Source organism: Polypterus senegalus, chromosome 2, assembly GCF_016835505.1.
Source record: "Polypterus senegalus isolate Bchr_013 chromosome 2, ASM1683550v1, whole genome shotgun sequence".
Lineage (NCBI taxonomy): Eukaryota > Metazoa > Chordata > Cladistia > Polypteriformes > Polypteridae > Polypterus > Polypterus senegalus.
This window is the reverse complement of record NC_053155.1, coordinates 295,551,333-295,571,523: the sequence shown is the minus strand read 5'-3', so window position 1 is coordinate 295,571,523 and position 20,191 is coordinate 295,551,333. Positions and strand designations below refer to the sequence as shown.

Here is a 20,191-nt window from a genome sequence, read left to right as displayed (position 1 = left end):
TTCAAACTGGGAAGCAAAAGTTTAACCCCTGACTCCTGTTCAAGCTCCAGCTTTTTAGTGCTTGTACATTACAGCTCTAGTTGTTAAAATAAACTTTGTTGATAACAAACAGCACTGAACAACTCAATTCTTATTTTCTACTCAAGCTCATATTACATGTCTGTGCATTCATTTGATATGTATAAAGGTCTGCACTTAATGGAGGGATCTGGGAAGACAGACCTTAAGTGTCTCATGGAGAGCAACATTGGCAGTCTGCATCTTCTAAATAAAACTTATAAAAGTAATTGGTAGAGGGTAACTTTGCTTTGATACTTGGTTTAGGCAGTTTAGTTGAAGTTGGCATTTGATCTTTTAATTTGTGTATCTCTATTATAAAAGAAAATCTTAAGACAAGACAATTGCTAAGAGATTTTTTCAAGTTCCGCCCTCCTGTCAAACATTTCCGGTTAACGACTCAACGCCCGTGGTCCTCTCACCTCTCATTCGTGTGAATGCTTTTGTCAGACACAGTTCTTACACTCTCAGCTCTTAAGAATTTTTATGCTTTCCTCACTTTAAGTTCCCAATAAAAGAAGACTTATTATGTCCAAATCTTATTAAAGAATTTCACCCCGAAGGGTTATCAACAGAATAAATGAGTACACAGGCAATCCTAGCACTGAGAAACAATGAAGTCAAACAATTTAATGCAAAAATTGTCGATCGGTTACATGGCAGATTGGTTAAAAGCATATCAATGGACTATGCTGAAACAGTTGGTGGTGAATGTGTGGAAGATGAAAACATCAACCTGCAATATCCCATGGAATAGCTACAACAGTTAACACCGTTCGGTCTTCCACCAGCTGAATTACTGTTGAAAGAAGGATGTATCATATAATGTTATTGTGAAATTTATGTATGAGCGATGGGCTACGCAATAGGACAAGATTAGTTGTATTCAGAATTGGTCGAAGAATTCTGACATGTAAAATATTAACAGGCGACAAGAAAGGTAATGTAGTACATCTTCCGTGGATAACATCAGACACCAAAGGAGATCGTGATATGCCATTCGTATTAAAACGTTTACAGTTTCCTATTAGAATAGTTTTTGCTATGACAATTAACAAATCACAGGGACAAACATTCGAAAAAGTCGGTTTATTTATTAGAGCGCAGTGCACCCTAGTTATTTTAAAAGAAAAAAAATATATTGAGGTGATATATATTGATAAATATATTGAACTTCTGCAAAAAAGAATTCCGTCTTCATCTACTTTTTTTTTCTTGGACATTACAATGGGTTGGGAAAGCTGCTGGCAACCATGGGACCAAAATCAGTATTGAGTAAAAGAAAATTACATCAGTACATAAAGTCAAGAGATTGCCACAGTCTGGACACACGACAATTTGTAGCTAAATCACATTCATTCACACTTGCTTTAACATGCCTAATAACTGGATGGTACCTGAACACGTTAAAAAACAATGAGTGTGCTGGTGATGATGGATCACACAGACTGCATTTGGAAATGGTCAGGAACTAATTACAATCACATTGAAAATAGGTAGAAATGGCAGTGAGTTTTCTGTCTAAATGCAACAACTGAGTCCATGGAAATGACAAAAGAATCATGTAGGGCAATCAGGTAAGTTGCACTGGGGTGGCCAGCCCTGACATCTGTGTGTCTTTAAAAACTAAGCAGAGTGGCAACAGCGTAAGCTACCAACTCCTTCATGAGACTGAAACATTTTTGGTGTAATGCTAAAACAGTAATTTATGGCCAGTATGGCATGTTACCGTCACACTTTTTTTTGTTCAGTCATTACGAGCAGCTGGTTCCATTCTAACTGCAGATTAGTAGCTGTGGTACCATGTGCTGCGTAAATAAACACAATCAGTCACTGGAGATTAATTTTATTACTAATTGTTAATGTAATCCAGTGAAATTATATAGATATATGTACATAAAACACACATTAAAGGGGGCATTTGAGAAAACTAACTGTCATCAGAGGTATATGTATCATATTTTGAATATTGATTAAATAGGCTTATTTCAAAAGGTCCAAGAGCCTGCGGGCCTTCACTCTAACTCTCTTGGTGTAATTCATTAAAATGCATCTTAGATTATGCCTAAGAAACAAGTTTTTGTATTCATAGATCAAATTCTCAAGCTCATAATTAATTAAACCTTGCAAATCAATGTTAAATGATAATTGTCAATAAACCATCCTCCTTTTGACCCAGAAATTGGATTAAGTATGTTATGAAAATGGATAAATAGTAATATAGTTTTTACTTAATTTTTCTTTTGAGTAGCATGGCTTTTATAATTTTAACTTTTTTTTCTCAGGTTTGTATGGGTTAACCTGCTTGTATTGTAATCTTTGACTTTTTAGGTATAGACAGAGGTGGGTAGAGTAGCCAAAAATTGTACTCAAGTAAGACTAGCGTTACTTCAAAATAATATTACTCAAGTAGAAGTAAAAAGTAGTCATCCAAAAAATTACTCAAGCAAGAGTAAAAAAGTATTTGGTGAAAAGTCTACTCAAGTACTGAGTAACTGTTTCATCATAATAAATGATTTATTTTTTAGAAATGTAATAAGACAGACAAAAATATAAAATAATGTGCAAATTCTGCTAATTCCAAATAATAAAATAAAAAATGAGTAAAAAGAAATAACATCTTTACAAAATAAAGATGCACAAATAATACAAAGTTCCAAATCTAAGTTTTTCACATCAAGACTTTTGAAGCCAATATCTGCAGCAGGTAACATGTATGTTTGAACAGTGCAAACTACTTACAGTGACAGGATATACTGTACACTGACAGTATAATACTGCATATTCACTTGCCCTCCAAATAGCACAGCTGATAGAAAATAACTTTAGAACAAGACAGCTTGTGCACATACAAGAAGTCTCACTTTAAATTGATTGTCTGTGTCAGTGCATGTTTGGTTAAAACGTGCTTGTTCTTCACTCAGTGAAGTTATGGTTGGCTCTCATTTTTCAAGTACAGTGGAACCTTGGATTGCGAGTAACTTGGTTTGCGAGTGTTTTGCAAGACGAGCTAAAGTTTTTAATAAATTTTAACTTGATAAATGAGCGAGGTCTTGCAATACGAGTAGTCCGTATATGCTTTGTCAGCCGAGCATCACGTGATCACAACTATGCTGATGGAACTTCTCTCTCTCTTGCTGCGGGATTGTGGCCAATCGTCAGTCGGCGTGCCTCACTCATATAGTCAACATCTATGCGAGCGTATACCGTTTACTATAGCATTGTGACCACGTGTGTGTGTTGTGACGTGTGAGTCAACGTCTTGCACCCCAAAACACGAAGCTGAGTCTCAATACTTTAGCGACACCATCTTTATTCAGCTTGAAACAGGAACAGTGCGGTTATTTTTTGTAGCGGGATCTGCCACTCTCCTATACACAGACACATCAGTCAGGTAGGGTCTATGCCGCCACAGTTTGTGTGTGATCATGTGACTGCATGGCTACGTCTCATTTGTGAAACGGAGCCATGTGATTATTGTTGCTATGTCTGATTGGTGAAACAGAGTCTTGTGATTATTGTTGCTACGTCTGATTGGTGAAACAGTCATGCAGTAGATCCACTGGAGGGTTCTCTCTGGCAAAAATACTGTATAGCGTATCTAGTGGAAAAAAAAGTAACGAGTCGAGTGTTGCCCTATGTAGCGGAGTAAGAGTAGCGTTTCTTCTTCACAAATGTACTCAAGTAAAAGTAAAAAGTATGGTGCAGTAAAACTACTTTTAGAAGTACAATTTTTTAAAAAAGTTACTCAAGTAAATGTAACAGAGTAAATGTAACTCGTTACTACCCACCTCTGGGTATAGATAAAAGTATATCTTTTTTTTTTATTGAATTTTTTAAAACCATACAAACAAGTCAAACTTAACAAACTAAATTCAGTTCAACCCCATCCAAAAAAAAGAGAGAGAGGCCAACAGCCAGAGGAAGAAAGTAGAGGAGAGGGTGGCAAATCCTTTTCCCCAATGTAAAAGCTTATTCTAAAATGTTATTGATTGGGATCCTGCCAGGTTTTTAAAAAGTTTTGAACAGATCCACTAAGTGAGAATTTGATTTTTTTCCAATTTCAAATAGTATATCGTATAACATCAGTTACCCACTGACTTAAAAAAGATGTGCTAGGATTCTTTCAGTTGAGAAAGATAAGTCTGCCTGCTAGTAGTGAAGTAAAGGCAATTACAGTTTGTTTGTCCTTCGCCACAAAAATACAGTGATCCCTCGCTATATCACGCTTCGACTTTCGTGGCTTCACTCCATCGCAGATTTTAAATGTAAGCATATCTAAATATATATCACGGGTTTTCCGCTGGTTCGCGGATTTCTGCAGACAATGGGTCTTTTAATTTATGGTACATGCTTTCTCAGTTTGTTTGCCCAGTTGATTTCATACAAGGGACACTATTGGTGGATGGCTGAGAAGCAACCCAATCAGAGCACGTATTACGTATTAAATAAAACTCCTCAATGTTATACGATATGCTTTCCGCGCGGTGCTTTGCATACTTAAAAGCTCTAACAGCACGTATTGATTTTTGATTGTTTGCTTTTATCTGTCTCTGTCACTCTTTCTGACATTCTCTGCTCCTGACGGAGGGGGTGTGAGCAGAGGGGCTGTTTGCCTAGAGGATACGGACAATCCTCTAAAAAATGCTGAAAGACTACCTTCACATTGATCCCTTCCTTGCCGCAGCTTTATTGCGGTGCTTCGCATACTTAAAAGCCCAACAGCCCTATTTATTTTTTGATTGTTTACGTTTCTGTCTCTCTCTATGATATTCTCTGCTCCTGACGTGCACTTCTTTGAAGAGGAAGATACAGTGGGTACGGAAAGTATTCAGACCTCCTTCAATTTTTCACTGTTATATTGCAGCCATTTGCTAAAATCATTTAAATAAATTTTTTCCCTCATTAATGTACACACAGCACCCCATATTGACAGACAAAAAAAATAATTTTTGAAATTGTTGCAGATTTATTAAAAAAGAAAAACTGAAATATCACATGGTCCTGAGTATTCAGACCCTTTGCTGTGACACTCATATATTTAACTCAGGTGCTTTCCATTTCTTCTGATCATCCTTGAGATCACCTTCATTTGAGTCCAGCTGTGTTTGATTATACTGATTGGACTTGATTAGGAAAGCCACACACCTGTCTGTCTATATAAGACCTTACAGATCACAATATATTTCAGAGCAAATGAGAATCATGAGGTCAAAGGCACTGCCTGAAGAGCTCAGAGACAGAATTGTGGCAAGGCACTGATCTGGCCAAGGTTACAAAAAAAATGCTGCTGCACTTAAGGTTCCTAAGAGCACAGTGGCCTCCATAATCTTTAAATGGAAGACGTTTGGGAGGACCAGAACCCTTCCTAGAGCTGGCCGTCCGGCCAAGCTGAGCTACCGGGGAGAAGAGCCTTGGTGAGAGAGGTAAAGAAGAACCCAACGATCACTTTGGCTGAGCTCCAGAGATGCAGTCGGGAGATGGGAGAAAGTTGTATAAACTCAACCATCACTGCAGCCCTCCACCTGTCAGGGCTTTATGGCAGAGTGGCCTGTCGGAAGCCTCTCCTCAGTGCAAGACACATGACAGCCCGCATGGAGTTTGCTAAAAGACACCTGAAGGACTCTGAGATGGTGAGAAATAAGATTCTCTGGTCTGATGAGACCAAGAGAGAACTTTTTGGCCTTAATTCTAAGCGGTATGTGTGGAGACAACCAGGCACTGCTCATCACTTGTCCAAAACAGTCCCCACAGTGAAGCATGGCGGTGGCAGCATCATGCTGTGGGGGTGTTTTTCAGCTGCAGGGACAGGACGACTGGTTGCAATCGAGGGAAAGATGAAAGTGGCCAAGTACAGGGATGTCCTGGACAAAAACCTTCTCCAGAGTGCTAAGGACCTCAGACTGGGCCGATGGTTTACCTTCCAACAAGACAATGACCCTAAGCACACAGCTAAAATAACGAAGGAGTGGCTTCACAACAACTCTGTGACTGTTCTTGAATGGCACAGCCAGAGCCCTGACTTAAACCCAATTGAGCATCTCTGGAGAGACCTAAAAATGGCTGTCCACCAACGTTTACCATCCAACCTGACAGAACTGGAGAGGATCTGCAAGGAGGAATGGCAGAGGATCCCCAAATCCAGGTGTGAAAAACTTGTTGCATCTTTCCCAAGAAGAATCATGGCTGTATGAGCTCAAAAGGGTGCTTCTACTAAATACTGAGCAAAGGGTCTGAATACTTAGGACCAGGTGATATTGCAGTATTTCTATTTTAATAAATCTGCAACAATTTCAAAAATTCTTTTTTTTTGTCTGTCAACATTAATGAGGGAAAAAATTAAATGATTTTAGCAAATGGCTGCAATATAACAAAGAGTGAAAAATTGAAGGGGGTCTGAATACTTACCGTACCCACTGTATGTTTGCATTCTTTTACTTGTGAGAAAGAACTGTCATCTCTGTCTTGTCATGGAGCACAGTTTAAACTTTTGACTAAAGGGTGTTATTTCATGTCTAGAGGGCTCTAATAATCTTTAAAAATGTATTTAGAATGTCGTAAACAGGTTTTCCATGCTCTAACTGCGAAAATATTAGATTTATAAATAAATAATCCTACTTCGTGGAAATTAATTTATCGTGGTAGAGTCTGGAACAGATTAACCGCGATAAACGAGGGTTTACTGTATAACTGTGCAGAGAATATTTATAAACAGTGTCGGAGAGTTTCTAAGGGCTTAAAATATATAAAAATAACCATACAAACATATGGTTTCTACTTCGCGGATTTTCACCTATTGCGGGGGGTTCCGGAACGCAGCCCCCGTGATCGAGGAGGGATTACTGTATATCTATGACCTTTGACTTAAATTACTTAAACAAACTTAAAGGTTACTAGCAAAATATTTTTCAGCTATATTGAAATTGTCCAAGCATTCCTAAAATCTAAAGTTCAGATAATTTTAAAACAATGTTATAATTATTTTGATTATTTAGAATAACTGTAATTTTCATTTTTCGTCTAATTTTTTTTTTATTCTTTTTCTCCTCTAGGTTCCAAACTGGTCCCATTTTGGAGTTGGTTACAAATGGGCAGAGATCTGATTTTCATACGTCTAAGATATCTCACTGGTGCCTGGACACTAGAGAGCCAGAAAAAACACGACTGAAATATAAGGGGAAAATGGGTTTATGCTATATAAGTAAAAACGTGTTATTTTTATTTACCTTTTATACAAAAGTTTAATGAAGAAGTACTGTATCACAAATAAGGGAGTAGTTGTTTTTGATCCCACTGCTTATATTATTTGTAGATTTCTGTCAGAATTCAAAGCATAAATGGATTTGTTTATCATTGGAATTGTATGTTACCAATAAATAAATCACACAACCCAAGAATTAAATATATGGAATGTTTTTGGTTACATAAACTTTACTCTGCACAGCAAATGCATGAAACATTAATTTTTGAAAAATTCAGTCACCTTTATAACTAAATTACTCATAGACTGGATAATTTTCACATGCTTCTAGTGAAAATTTTACTTTTAATAAATATTGACTCGCCTAACTGACTCACCTATAGCACTGATGTATGTAAACCAATAAGGTCCAATATAGTGCCCATTTTAGGACTTTGTCACCTGCAGCAGTAAAAAGACAACTATGGGATGCTAGCCTATTTAAAGGAAAAAGCAATATCTAAAACTGTCAAATAAAAAGAAAAGATTAAAATGGGCAAAAAGCACAGGCATTGGATAGAAGATAACTGGAAAAGCATATTATGTGCAGCATTTTGGAATCATCTCTGTTAGACAGCACTGATATTTGGCGTGTATTTCATGAAGAAGCAAACTGAGAACGTGTAAGGTGCTTGTTTTTCACTCTACAGACTCTTATGTCCATATCCTCTTCTGCAGTTATCCACCTGGGCCTTGCCCTTCTTTTTCTGGCCTAGTTAGATCCAGTTTGTCCTCTTCTCATAAAACAGTAGCAAACATCTTTATATGAAATCTTCATTTTCTTGGCAATCTATTACATGGAAAAATCTTCATTCTGCAAAAACAAAAAGTCGTGTTTTTTGAATAAGCTGTTTCACTTTGGATTTTTTTTTTTTTACCCAGAACTGAACATTAGGAATACCAGTACCTTACAACCCAAATGAACAGTGTAACCAGTTTCAGCAGTGCTAATGCAATTATAAAGGTTTTTCTAATAACCAATTAGCATTTAAACAACCAATTAAGAATAAACTAAGGAAATTGACCATCAGGACACTAAATGACAGACTACCTGCTGAAAATGGGGCTTTGTAGTCATACTGTATGTGACAAATAAATTAACAATCTGTTGTTTCAAGCAGTAATGGCCATTAGAAACTCTAGTATCTTGGTTACATTTTTAAATCAATGAAGTATTGAAGGGAAAAAAGTAATGACCCCTTAAACTGAAGTCTTGGTTGTGCCACTTTTAGCAGCAACAACTCCAAAGACATGCAAGTTAGGTGCATTGGCGATCCTAAATTGTCCCTAGTGTGTACTTGGTGTGTGGGTGTGTGTGCCCTGCGGTGGGCTGGCGCCCTGCCCAGGGTTTCTTTCCTGGCTTGCGCCCTGTGTTGGCTGGGATTGGCTCCAGCAGACCCCTGTGACCCTGTGTTAGGATATAGCGGGTTGGACAATGACTTACTGAATGGTGATGACTGCAATCCTATGCTTTCCTGTACCTGGAGATCAGATATTGGCATTGCTGTGTAGAACCTTTGGCCCACTTTTCTCTACAGAATTGTTTTAATTCAGCCACACTGATGAGTTTTCGAATATGAACTGCCAGTTTAAGGTCCTGCCAGAACATCCCAATGGAGTTTAAGTCAGGACTTTGGTGGTTTTGTTTTCTTCTCAGACATTCAGATGTGGTCTTTCACTTGTGCTTTAGATCATTGTTTGCTGCATAACCAAATTGCACTTCAGCTTCAATTATGGCAAGTCACCCAGGCCCTGAAGCAGCAAATACAGTGGTGTGAAAAACTATTTGCCCCCTTTCTGATTTCTTATTCTTTTGCATGTTTGTCACACAAAATGTTTCTGATCATCAAACACATTTAACCATTAGTCAAATATAACACAAGTAAACACAAAATGCAATTTTTAAATGATGGTTTTTATTATTTAGGGAGAAAAAAAATCCAAACCTACATGGCCCTGTGTGAAAAAGTAATTGCCCCTTGTTAAAAAATAACCTAACTGTGGTGTATCACACCTGAGTTCAGTTTCCGTAGCCACCCCCAGGCCTGATTACTGCCACACCTGTTTAAATCAAGAAATCACTTAAATAGGAGCTGCCTGACACAGAGAAGTAGACCAAAAGCACCTCAAAAGGTAGACATCATGCCAAGATCCAAAGAAATTCAGAAACAAATGAGAACAGAAGTAATTGAGATCTATCAGTCTGGTAAAGGTTATAAAGCCATTTCTAAAGCTTTGGGACTCCAGCGAACCACAGTGAGAGCCATTATCAACAAATGGCAAAAACATGGAACATTGGTGAACCTTCCCAGGAGTGGCCAGCCGACCAAAATTACCCCAAGAGCGCAGAGACGACTCATCCGAGAGGTCACAAAAGACCCCAGGACAACGTCTAAAGAACTGCAGGCCTCACTTGCCTCAAGGTCAGTGTTCACGACTCCACCATAAGAAAGAGACTGGGCAAAAATGGCCTGCATGGCAGATTTCCAAGACGCAAACCACTGTTAAGCAAAAGAACATTAGGGCTCGTCTCAATTTTGCTAAGAAACATCTCAATGATTGCCAAGACTTTTGGGAAAATACCTTGTGGACTGATGAGACAAACGTTGAACTTTTCTGAAGGCAAATGTCCCGTTACATCTGGCGTAAAAGGAACACAGCATTTCAGAAAAAGAACATCATACCAACAGTAAAATATGGTGGTGGTAGTGTGATGGTCTGGGGTTGTTTTGCTGCTTCAGGACCTGGAAGGCTTGCTGTGATAGATGGAACCATGAATTCTACTGTCTACCAAAAATCCTGAAGGAGAATGTCCGGCCATCTGTTTGTCAACTCAAGCTGAAGCGATCTTGGGTGCTGCAACAGGACAATGACCCGAAACACACCAGCAAATCCACCTCTGAATGGCTGAAGAAAAACAAAATGAAGACTTTGGAGTGGCCTAGTCAAAGTCCTGACCTGAATCCAATTGAGATGCTATGGCATGACCTTAAAAAGGCGGTTCATGCTAGAAAACCCTCAAATAAAGCTGAATTACAACAATTCTGCAAAGATGAGTGGGCCAAAATTCCTCCAGAGCGCTGTAAAAGACTCATTGCAAGTTATCGCAAACGCTTGATTGCAGTTATTGCTGCTAAGGGTGGCCCAACCAGTTATTAGGTTCAGGGGGCAATTACTTTTTCACACAGGGTCATGTAGGTTTGGATTTTTTTTCTCCCTAAATAATAAAACCATCATTTAAAAACTGCATTTTGTGTTTACTTGTGTTATTCAGTATTTGACTGATGGTTAAATGTGTTTGATGATCAGAAACATTTTGTGTGACAAACATGCAAAAGAATAAGAAATCGGGAAGGGGGCAAATAGTTTTTCACACCACTGTAATTCTCACATCATCACATTACCACCACTATGGTTGACTCTGGGCATGATGGTCTTATTTTGGAAATCTCTGTTAGCTTTACACCAAATGTAATTGGACCCATATCTTCTAAAAAATTTCACTTTTGATTCATCAGTCCACAGAACATTATCCCAAAAGTTTTTTGGCTAATTTTAGACAAGACTTTATATTCCTCTTGTTTAGCGATGGTTTTCACCTTGCAGCTCTCCCATGGACACCATTTTTGTCCAGTGTCTTTCTTCTTCTTCTTCTTCATTCAGCTGCTCCCGTTAGGGGTTGCCACAGCGGATGATCTTCTTCCATCTCTTTCTGTCCTCTGCATCTTGTTTTGTTACACCCATCACCTGCATGTCCTCTCTCACCACACCCATAAACCTCCTCTTAGGCCTTCCTCTTTTCCTCTGACCTGGCAGTTGCATCCTTAGAATCCTTCTCCCTACATACCCAGCATCCCTTTTCTACACATGTCCAAACCAATGCAATCTCGCCTCTTTGACTTTGTCTCCCAACCGTCTAACCTGATCTGACCCTCTAATGTACTAATTTCTAATCCTGTCCATCCTTGTCACACCCAATGCAAATCTTAGCATCTTTAACTTTGCCATCTCCAGCTCTGTCTCCTGCTTTCTGGTCAGTGCCACCGTCTCCAGCCCATACTGTATATTATAGCTGGTCTCACTACTGTCCTGTAGACCTTCTCTTTCACTCTTGCTGATATCTGTCTGTCACAAATCACTCCTACCACTCTTCTCCACCCTGCCTGCATTCTCTTTTTCACTTCTCTTCCACAATCCTCATTACTCTGTACTGTTGATCCCAAGTATTTAAACTCATCCACCTTCGCCAACTCTACTCCCTGCATCCTCACCATTCTACTGATCTCCCTCTCATTTACACACATGTATCCTGTCTTGTTCCTACTGACCTTCTTTCCTCTCCTCTCTAGAGCATATCTCAACCTCTCCAGGGTCTCCTCAACCTGCTCCCTACTATCACTACAGATCACAATGTCATCAGCAAACATCATAGTCCACGGGGACTCCTGTCTAATCTCGTCTGTCAACCTGTCCCATCACCACTGCAAATAAGAAAGGGCTCATAGCCAATCCCTGATGTAATCCCACCTCCACGCTGAATGCATCCATCACTCCTACCGCAGACCTCACCACTGTCACACTTCCTTCGCACATATCCTGTAGAACTTTTATGTACTTCTCTGCCACTACCAATATCTCATACAATACCATAATTCCTCTCGAAACACCCTGTCATTTGCTTTCTCCAGGTCCACAAAGACGCAATGCAGCTCCTTCTGGCCTTCAGAATATACTTCTCCATCAACATCCTCAGAGCAAACATCACATCTGTGGTGCTCTTTCTTGGCATGAAACCATACAGCTGATCACTAATCATCACCTCACTTCTACCTAGCTTCCACTACTTTTTCCCATAACCATGCTGTGGTTCATCAATTTTATCCCCCTGGTGAAATCATTAACTGAGCTGAGAGAGACCTACAGTTCCTTAAATGTTTGTCTTAAGTTCTTCTGGGACAAGTTTTCTATGTGTTCTTGGAGTACTTTTGCTGGGTCGGCCAATCCTTAGAAGATTGACCACCTTTTCAAGTTTTTTCCACTTGGAGGTGATAGCTGTCAGAGTGGTTTGCTGGAGTCCCAAGGTTTTAGATTGCTTTGTAACTCTTTCCCCAGTGATAAACTTCAGTAACTTTCTTTCTCAGGTCTTTTCATAGAGGCATGGTGTGCTGCTCTTTGAGACCTTTTAGCCAACATCACATCACAATTTAGGTTCTACTTAAGTTATGTTTAGATTCAATAGGGCTGGCAGCAATCACCCATGGGTTTGTTTTATCTAATTTAACCCATTGTCATTTAAACTTGGCATATTGGTTAATTGGGTGATTAAGAGGGCATCTTCTTTTTCGTATAAGTAATATAGGTGTTGGCAAACATTTTTTCCTCCAATAAATAAAATGATCATTTAAAAGCTGTTTACTGGGTTTACTCAGGTCATCTTTTCTATTATACTAAATTTATTTAAAGACTAGTAATGATGAAGTGTTATAAATAAGCAGAAATAAAGGAGATCAGGAAGGGGGCAGATATTTTTCACTTTACTGTAAGATAGATAGATATTGAAGAAAAAGATACCTAAAAATGAGCAAACACTGAGTTTTGGTAATTCTTCAGTTACGAAGTGGTCTCTTTTTACTTTCATTATAATAATATGTAGACGTAATGTACGCAAAACCGATTGATAAAAGATGTGTTTACAGAGAAAAATTAAAAATCTGCATGTTTTAATGTTGAAGGTACTACATAAAAATAAATGTTGAGCATGGGACACTCGCATTAATATATGTCCAATATTACAAGATGGCACACTATTCCAAAACAAAAGAATTAAGTTTCTGGAGTTACAAAAACTCTAGTTATGGTGTGTGTACTTCCCAAAAAGTTGTCAGTTTGTTTTAGAGACTGATTAGTAATACATCATGTGCAACAAAGCACTGCAACTTGGCCGACACGCAAATATCATTTGGTACACTTTTACCAATATAGGTTCAGTGGGAACAATTTATCATCTGGTTACTTTTAAAAATTCACTAATTCAAGGTTTACTGTTGGTCACAGCAACACAAAAGACACACTTGGGCCAGTGTGCTGTGTATTCAATAATACATTGATTATCTTCAGAAGCATTGGCATACTACTTGATGTTACGAATTAAGCTGTTTTACTCTAAACAAACTAGCAGGCAAGGATTCGACAGTCTGGCAGAACAGGTGACTGTTCAAGATCTGTTCACCCTTGGGTGACCACACCACACCTGAGTAGGGTACACATTGCTCCATCTGAGCAATTTAATCCCATAAATCTGGTGGTGGGAACCTCTGCCTGCCAATGTTCTTTAACTTCAATGAGCCCTTCTACATAAATAGTAACATTGGTGTGAAGCAGTGAGAAGCAGTCACACGAGATCAGGGATGTTCAACTTCCGATCCTGAAGGGTTACAGTGGCACTAATTAAGAAAATGGTTAGAATGAGTGCTGCAGGCTTTCATTCTAACCATTTTCTTAATTAGTGCCACTGTGACCGTCCAGGATTGGAATTGAACATCCCTACACTAGATACTTCAAGAAGACTGTTGTTAATGGTCACAGCTATTTTTCTGCCTTTTTTTCTTCGCCGTACTGTTTTCTATGGATTATGTTGATTGTTATTTCAGAAAATGAGACAAAATGAAGTGCAAAAAGGGTTGCAATTCTTTTTCCATCAGTATTCTATAAATGTATTGTAGCGCCCCAGACTCCAGACCAGAGAGGTACATCCTCCTCTGGTAGGTGAGGGGGTGGGAATACTCGGAGAAGCTGGCTATAAAAAGCAGCTCCTTATGCAGCACAGTGGGAGCGTAGACACATCACTTGAGAGAGCACTTTGATTGTGTCTGCTTGCTGCCAAAGCCCATTGACCCAGATGTGTAGCAGCCAACAAGTCTCAGATATGGACTCTGTCCTTGGGTTGGCACACAGAGTCTGGAACAGTGTGGCATACAGGTTGCCTCTGACCCCAAGTGAGTGGAGTGACACAGAGCTGAATGGCATATGTAAGTGGACAAAGGCATGAGGCAGCAGGTTGCCAGTGAAGATATTAGCGGCATAGTGGAAGCGGCACTGAAGATGCCAACGGTCCTTTTAGGGCCACTTACCAGTAGTCGGAGAAAAGAGGCTAATGGCATTCCTCCGTCTGTCACGCACCCTTGATCTTTGCAGTATGCTTTATATATAACATGTCCAGGCATTATTTAAAAAAAAAAAAAGTAAAATCGTTTTTACATTTTTATTAGTATAGGAATTGGAATAAATTGCATTTTGTTGCTTACTAAGAAACCTGTTAACTTTTGGTATTTACGCACATACTGAATGCCATTGATATTAATCTACATTTTGGGGAAAACAATCCTAGAAGAAACATGAAAGGAAACAAAGCTTGCAACTTTTGTTCTTTTGGCTTTCATAATGTTGCCCTTGCATACTTCATGTACCTTAAGCAGTTAAAGTTTCTATTAACAAGACGACATAATAACTAAAATACTTCAAAAGGCTAACGGATTTATGAATAATAAGGCCTAAGACTTTTACTTGGTCTCATTGCGCATAAAAATAGAGCGCACATAGATTTTCCAGTCATCGCACGCCCCTTTAAGCCACCAGGTGCAGAGGCCAGTTAAGGCATTGACGGTACCTTTTAACTTTAATGTGGGAACATGTCGAGTACGCGACGGGCTAATTTGCGGCCGACAGTTTCCATGAAGAATGCATCTGATGTGAACTCTCCGACGGACACGCTGTGCATTACGCGTATTGTTATGGAGCACATCGCACTGGCATTAATGTTGCAGCCGCTGTAAACTCCGTGAAAATGTCAAACTCCCAGACTTTCTGTCGCCAGACAAACTTGCGTCATCATTTGGACAAGTCGCAGCGTAGGATATCAAGCCGTGTTCATCCGCAAAGTAAAAGACACCCCCGAGCAGGAGAGTGAGGAGGGGTGGGGGAGTGGTGGCGAGCAGAGGGATAAGAGAAAGAGCGCGTCCGTGAACACGCATCGCCTCGCTGTAGACGCGATTCGAGAAAGTGCAGTGGGCGTGGCTGTAGACCTGGGTGCCCTCGTGCTCGCGCATCTCCTCTCTGCGGATGTGAGAAAAAGGGAGAAAAGTGCCGCGTGCGGGCAGTGACAGGCAGTGTTACCCGGAGAGTGTTGTGGTCGCGAGTCTGTCCGCTTTCGCGCTCATAGTCTTTAAGAAAAAAGGAAAAAGAGCATTTAAAACAGAGGTAATAAATAACGTTTCAGAAAAGCGGTGCCACAGTCCAAACAGTTTTTCTTGCGTAATACAAGATGTATGTTGTCCAAATGCACTTAATGTGCGTAAAGGTGATGAAAGTGTCTCTTTTATTTCAAGTGACAGGTAACGATATTTATCATGTAGCGTTTACATTTTTATTCGTGAAGACAAAAATGAGTGAGACTTTTTCAAACATGTTTTGGACAAATACTTGAAAAAACTCAATACTGGCGGAAAACAAAGCGGCGACGTCTAGGACTAAATGAGACGATTAAACAATATCAACATTCATTGCACCACAGAAACAATCTCCAAATTACTTTACAACAGTACTCTTCTACAACAGGCAGCGAGCAGCGTATGTAATATATATATATATATATATATATATATATATATATATATATATATATATATATATATATTAAGTTCACATACTTCAAAGTTTGTTAACAGACTGCATAATTTGAGTTTTTTTATCAGAAAATTCATACTTTATTGGAGTTTGTGTCTTATTAGTTGCAATAAAGTATTCACCGATTTCAGTGAAATGTCAATCTAGAAAAATAATTCACACTAGACTAAAATTATCCATCCATCCATTATCCAACTCGCTATATCCTAACTACAGGGTCACGGGTCTGCTGGAGCCAATCCCAGCCAACACAGGGCGCAAGGCAGGAAACAAACTCCGGACAGGGCACCACACACACACTAGGGACAATTTAGAATCACCAATGCACCTAACCTGCATGTCTTTGGACTGTGGGAGGAAACCCACGCAGACACAGGGAGAACATGCAAACTCCACACAGGGAGGACCCGGGAAGTGAACCCAGGTCTCCTAACTGTGAGGCAGCAGCGCTACCCACTGCATCATCATGCCACCCAAAATGATTTATATGAAAAACTAAATTAATGTTTATGTTTCTGTATTTTCTATATACATACAGTATAAGGAAAATCACTTTTTCATTTTTAAAGAAAAACTAAATTGTATGTAAAGTGTAATTGTGGAATATCCTTTTCTGTGACTTGCTGTGTTAATAAAAGAGTTGGATTAATTATAATTTTAAGATCCCCTTTTCATAAATAAAGTTCTAGGTGGTTTAGCTCCCTGTGTGCATTAACATAACTTAATAAGGTGTGTATACAGTTCAAAGCACAAATAAAACTACAGTTTATATTGCCACCAAATTCTGGAATGACCTATCTATAAATATTAGAAAATCATTGTCAGTCACAACAGTGCAACATCTTTATTTTTGATTAGTATACTCTTGTTAAAGCTGGTAAGTCTTTTCGTTTATTTTTTTTTTTCTATTAATAATAGCATCTGTTTTGTTCTGATAGTAATAAGTCTCTCCCAGTTTTTTTATTCCGTGGTGGCATTTTGCATTCGATGTGTCATTGCCTATTGTAGACTAATCATCCAACCTTTCAAGTATTCTGCTTTGAATATTGTTTAACAGCAGTATGATCTAGCTTAGAGTGCATCAGATATGGAAGGTTGGAATTTGTAATTGACAAAATTTTACTACTTTATGAAGTTCAACACACATACAGTATATGTGTTCACATATAATGTGTTTCATGGTGTTAATCTTTTCTGTAGCATTGCTATTTCTGGCGTAGTTTAGTGCATATCATTTTTATGTTCTACTGTCATAGTCTGTCCTTATCCAAACTGGGGCTTATAAGTGGTGAAGCACTTTTGAAATATTCATAAAACTGAAGTAAAGCAAAGCCACAATCAGACCGCTACATGCATGAATGGTATGAAGACCAGGCCCGAACTTCTCGCCACACAAGAAGCTGTTCAGCAGTTAAAACTAAGATAAAAATGTGTAAAACAGTAATGATTTAAACTCATTTGGCAGTGAAAGTAAAGATTCAGACTTCAATAGATGCCTACTGTATATTTATTTTCACAGTCACAATATGCATTAGCAGCAAATTTCGATCGGCACAGTAGTGTATTAATTAGTACTGCCATCTTCACGTCAGGAGGTGGATTCAAATCCCAGCCCAGGTCACTGTCTATATAGGTTTTGTACCCATGTCTCCATGCAGGTACTCTTGAGTTCCTCATATATTCCAAAGAGATGGGGGCTCATGTATGTATATATTCTGTGTGTAGAATTCGCACTTAAACATGGTGTACAGACAATAGTGGAAATGTGCGTACACACAAAAAAATTCAGATGCACAAAACCGTGTGTAAGCCAACTTCCACGTACTTCTACTCCATAAATCCCGGTCAGCATAAAATGCAATGCACATGCACGTGCCTGCCACCCCACCTTGACTCTTCCCAGAATTTTGCATGTTTGAATACAGTGGTGTGAAAAGCTATTTGCCCCCTTCCTGATTTCTTATTCTTTTGCATGTTTGTCACACAAAATGTTTCTGATCATCAAACATTTAACCATTAGTCAAATATAACACAAGTAAACACAAAATGCAGTTTTTAAATGATGGTTTTTATTATTTAGGGAGAAAAGAAATCCTAACCTACATGGCCTTGTGTGAAAAAGTAATTGCCCCCTTATTAAAAAATAACCTAACTGTGGTGTATCACACCTGAGTTCAGTTTCCGTGGCCACCCCCAGGCCTGATTACTGCCACACCTGTTTCAATCAAGAAATCACTTAAATAGGAGCTGCCTGACACAGAGAAGTAGACCAAAAGCACCTCAAAAGCTAGACATCATGCCAAGATCCAAAGAAATTCAGGAACAAATGAGAACAGAAGTAATTGAGATCTATCTGTCTGGTAAAGGTTATAAAGCCATTTCTAAAGCTTTGGGACTCCAGCGAACCACAGTGAGAGCCATTATCCACAAATGGCAAAACATGGAACAGTGGTGAACCTTCCCAGGAGTGGCGGGCCAACCAAAATTACCCCAAGAGCGCAGAGACGACTCATCCAAGAGGTCACAAAAGACCCCAGGACAACGTCTAAAGAACTGCAGGCCTCACTTGCCTCAATTAAGGTCAGTGTTCACGACTCCACCATAAGAAAGAGACTGGGCAAAAATGGCCTGCATGGCAGATTTCCAAGACGCAAACCACTGTTAAGCAAAAGAACATTAGGGCTCGTCTCAATTTTGCTAAGAAACATCTCAATGATTGCCAAGACTTTTGGGAAAATACCTTGTGGACTGATGAGACAAAAGTTGAACTTTTGGAAGGCAAATGTCCGTTACATCTGGTGTAAAAGGAACACAGCATTTCAGAAAAAGAACATCATACCAACAGTAAAATATGGTGGAGGTAGTGTGATGGTCTGGGGTTGTTTTGCTGCTTCAGGACCTGGAAGGCTTGCTGTGATAGATGGAACCATGAATTCTACTGTCTACCAAAAAATCCTGAAGGAGAATGTCCGGCCATCTGTTCGTCAACTGAAGCTGAAGCGATCTTGGGTGCTGCAACAGGACAATGACCCAAAACACACCAGCAAATCCACCTCTGAATGGCTGAAGAAAAACAAAATGAAGACTTTGGAGTGGCCTAGTCAAAGTCCTGACCTGAATCCAATTGAGATGCTATGGCATGACCTTAAAAAGGCAGTTCATGCTAGAAAACCCTCAAATAAAGCTGAATTACAACAATTCTGCAAAGATGAGTGGGCCAAAATTCCTCCAGAGCTGTAAAGACTCATTGCAAGTTATCACAAATGCTTGATTGCAGTTATTGCTGCTAAGTGTGGCCCAACCAGTTATTAGGTTCAGGGGGCAATTACTTTTTCACACAGGGCCATGTGGGTTTGGATTTTTTTTCTCCCTAAATAATAAAAACCATAATTTACAAACTGCATTTTGTGTTTACTTGTGTTATATTTGACTAATGGTTAAATGTGTTTGATGATCAGAAACATTTTGTGTGACAAACATGCAAAAGAATAAGAAATCAGGAAGGGGGCAAACAGTTTTTCACACCACTGTATGTAAAACAATATAACTAGCCCTTTTAGTTTAGTGTTTTGTTAAAAGACAATGGCAAGAGCGCATATAAAAAAGAAAAATTTTACCAAATGCGAAGTGGACGTTCTACTCAGTGAAGTGGAGGCAAGGAAAAAAGTATTTTTTGGTGGCTTAGGCAGTGGTGTCAGCAACAAAAGGAACTTGATGAAATGACACTCAAAGTTCAAAAGGTCACACAGTGCCCAAAATAAAGAACTGGCCAGATGTCAAAGTCGACATGAAAACGCAAGTCGTACCCCACCATCTGAATGTCATATGGAAGTGTGTTAGAGCATAGAGAAAAGAAAGAAAAATAGGGACACAGTGAAGAAAAAAAAGGCAGAAATGTCGACTTTAATCTCTAAATTTCCACTTTAATCTTGTAGTTTATTTTGTCATTAGTTTCTCAAATCCCATCCTAACTAAAGTAGCATGTTATATGCTTTGTATTCTATGTGTTTTATGTGTGTGAATTACTATTTGCTTCTTAAATGGGCTTTCTTTTTCGCAGACAGGAGTGTACAAGTAGTGCTCGACACACAGACTACATTAAAGTCATGTTATTAATAGCTCACTGAATGTTTTAGAATACTACAATGTATATTTGATATAATTTTCATGATGAAATGCATTAAAGCATATATTGAACATGGGGACACGATG

General features: G+C 39.0%; 1 protein-coding gene across 1 annotated transcript in view; it reads left to right on the top strand.

The window, feature by feature from the left end:
* Nucleotides 1-7,459, top strand: part of alg5 (ALG5 dolichyl-phosphate beta-glucosyltransferase) — a 72,111-nt gene extending 64,652 nt beyond the window's left edge. The window contains exon 10 of the mRNA XM_039745812.1: nt 7,110-7,459. Coding sequence (XP_039601746.1) covers nt 7,110-7,225 — 116 coding nt within the window. The 3' untranslated portion in view covers nt 7,226-7,459. The remainder of the gene's footprint in view (nt 1-7,109) is intronic.
* The last annotated feature ends 12,732 nt before the right edge of the window (nt 7,460-20,191 follow it).